This window comes from Aplysia californica, unplaced genomic scaffold (genome assembly GCF_000002075.1).
Source record: "Aplysia californica isolate F4 #8 unplaced genomic scaffold, AplCal3.0 scaffold00145, whole genome shotgun sequence".
NCBI classification, from domain to species: Eukaryota; Metazoa; Mollusca; class Gastropoda; order Aplysiida; family Aplysiidae; genus Aplysia; species Aplysia californica.
Window position 1 is genome coordinate 791,407 of NW_004797415.1, and position 3,394 is coordinate 794,800.

General features: G+C 38.0%; 1 protein-coding gene across 1 annotated transcript in view; it reads right to left on the reverse strand.

The window, feature by feature from the left end:
- Positions 1 to 1,295: 1,295 nt before the first annotated feature.
- Positions 1,296 to 3,394, reverse strand: part of LOC101860889 (THO complex subunit 2) — a gene marked incomplete in the record, with an annotated part of 53,250 nt that continues 51,151 nt past the window's right edge. The window contains 2 exon segments of the mRNA XM_013081778.2: positions 1,296 to 2,250; positions 3,178 to 3,239. Coding sequence (XP_012937232.1) covers positions 2,226 to 2,250; positions 3,178 to 3,239 — 87 coding nt within the window.

Below are 3,394 nucleotides of genomic sequence, written 5' to 3' on the forward strand. Positions count from 1 at the left end.
CTGCTGATACCTTGACAGAAAACATTGGCAAACATATCAATGACTTTTTAAAATGAATGAATTTGTAAACTTTTTGCATTCTCATCCCTTCAAAAAACCCAATCTCAAGCATTGAGAAGAAGTCTAGCACCCACATTTATTTATATTATAGAAAACAAGTGCACAAAAGGTTACAGTATCTTTCAAAAACGTTAACTCGACAGCCAGATAATATGAAACAAGTACATCGCTTCAGGGATGCCACTCAACATTTTTTTAAATAGCTGAAAATCCGCATGCCACGGTCTCACTAACATATGAATATCAATTTGAAACCCAAAGGGTGTACATAGAGAGAAATGACAAACAAACATAAGCAATGGCTGTCTTCGTTTTTCCGTTATTTGAACATTTGGCGCAAGTTGTGTGTGGGGTCTTTTTTTTTTTTCCCAACTATAGATTCTATCTTGATCTCAATAACGGAATAGTGGTTCAGGATCAAAATATTGGAAATACCGGGAAAAAGCAGAAAAGTGGCATCCCTGATCGCTGGCATCAAACCAACAAGTTTATAAAACTTTCAGACTGAGGTTACTTTCTCCATGCTGTAGTTAATCATATATCTCATTCACAGGTCAGTTTTTAAAATTTACCCGTAACCATTCATCCCTTTCCCTCCTGCATTGATTTTAACATACAAGTCAAGAGTTACTTTCATCATGTACATCAATCACTTCAGCAACAGCAAGGCTAATGACAGAGTCGCAGTTTAGTACCAGTTTTACAGCATTTCCAACAACAAATAGATTGTGTAAGTGCAGAAAATTAGAGGTGTTACTTCAGAGTGGGAGGAGAAAAAAGGATGATAGATATTTAGTAAGAATGATGGAACAAACTACACCACCCACATGTCAGGTCTACCAGGATAACATTACAGTGGGAAATGTCCTAGCCACCAGCCACTACAAGAGAGACAACTCATTGTTCTGAGACAGTCCACTATGGAATTCTCAACATTGACCAGACAATGTACTGAGCACATATTATTATCCCCAGCTCTTAAACCTTAAGCTTGCAGACAAAGCACAGGGGAACAAACAAAAATTTCTTATTTCCATGGGTTATTGTATTTAAACCCCCCCCCTAAAAAAAAAATATATAAAAAATACCAGACCATAAAAATAATTTTGATCTCATGGGTTATCTTCACAAATTTAAAAACAAATTATTTTAACACAAAAATATTGATGACATGGGTAATCTTAACAAAAACAACAAAAGAACACATAGAAATAAAAATGACAAGAACAATGAGCTACAAAGTGTAAAAGCTTCTTTTACTTCTGCTCGAACCTCGTAACAGCCAAAATCTCCTTAAGGGCTCTCAGTCACAGCAACCCATAACAACTGACCATAAAAACATGAGAGCACCTACTCCTGTAAGGCAGGCTGTTGAAGAAAAAATACTAGACTCGACCTATCATCCAATGACCTATGTCGGTTGGACACAAACACCCCTGAACATTCAAATTTACCCACCACATTTGACGATTCATCCACCCAAGAAGCTGCCCATACACCATATGTGCACCGAGTATCAGAACATCCACACATCAGGAGTTAGATCCCCCCCACCTACCCAGGGTATTCATCCGTGCATGCACACACACACACACACAAATAAATGCACCCGGGGACACACATACACACAGTGTGTGACAGAGTCTAGTTCCTCACTACAAAGTTGAAACTGAGAATCTCAAAAAGCCAACATTCTCTCCCCCACCCGCATCCCATGCACACATAAACATAAACACTTCGACAGCCACAAATAACACACAAACGTTAAGGCCATTCAGGAGGGAAACAAAGAGAAGCTTCAGGTTCTCACTCCAACCAATCAAGTGCAAAGAGAACCAGCAGAACCACTGCCAGCGTCGGCCCTTGACACTAAACAAAACTGACAGCCCATATTTTGTGCGAGTGTATGTTTGTGCATGAATGTGTGTGCGAGTGTGTGACATCATCAGTGTGAGTATTGAGTGTTGGAAAGAGTGTGTGTGTGTGTGAGTGTGTGTGTGTGGGGGGTGTCCAATGTAAGTAAATAATCAGGCCAAGTACAAAACAGTACATTGTTCAAAAACAGCAACAGGCGTCAATGAGGAAGTCCAACGACGACGACAGTTGACCAACTGACAAACTTGTCCCACTCCATATCCTCCAACTGGCTACTTAAGTAGGGCTCTTCATTTTTTCTGTTTCTTTGAGGACCTGGTACCCACGTCAAGGAAAAACAAAAGGGCTCACATAAAGGCGTGAGCTATCTATTATGTCCATGACACCATAACACTGCAATACATGTAGAGCTATATGTGAGGCATTGTGATGAAATCAGGTGCTTGTCAAAATAATGAAATCTGAAACGAACATCTTTCCTCCATTTTGGTAATTTTTATCAAATTTTTTTTTTCAGCTCTACACCTTTCATGTCCAGCCATATAAAACACATTTCCATGTGAATTTTACAGAAAAATGAATAAAAGGGCACAAAATATATTTTTACAGTTGACAAGGACTCTCAAGCTACTGAAGTTACTAAACTTTGGCAGCCATTTTCTCACTATTTTTACCAATGAAACCAGGCAACCTCACTTGCATCAATCGCAAATATCTCGACTTCTATTCAAGATAGATGAGTATTTTTTTCAATGAAAACAAGACAAATGAAAAACCTTTCAGATGATACCAATAACTCTACAAGCCCAAAAATTGACGAGCGCCTCATTCCACTGCGTCATGACACACATATGTATGTCTATGATATCTTTCCAACAGAGCTAAACTTACAGTCAAGCAAGAACGACAATTCTTGTAACAGTTACAAGTTACAGTTCTCACAATTCCTGATCCCACCCTCAACTCATACTGTGATTCAAGTAAAGACGCACGCTGCTGAATGTAAATGATTTTAATAGACACCTACAATTAAGAAACAAATTTTGGACTTGTTTGCAATAGATTGAAACACTCAAGTACCGGTAGTAAAAGTTTTGAACCATGGCAAAACCAGTAGAAAATCATCACTGTTCTGTAAAATTGACATTCATTTACATTGAAGGTATGCAAAACCAACACGACTGAAGAAAAGATTGACAATGGCCATCAATTTAGACCAATCATACATTGTACAAAGGATACGATTTTTCTCGTTTTTCTTTTGTTTTTATCTTTGGAGAGTCTTCCCCATCGATGAACTGCTCCTGAAAAAAAAAAGAAACAAATAAATAATTTTTTAAAATTGATTAACTGAATGTAAAGAGAGACATTTTAACAAAACTAGGGCCACCCCATGAATAGATAATTTACTTTCCATTTATTTATGCATGCTGAGAGAGAGAGAGAGAGAGAGAGAGAG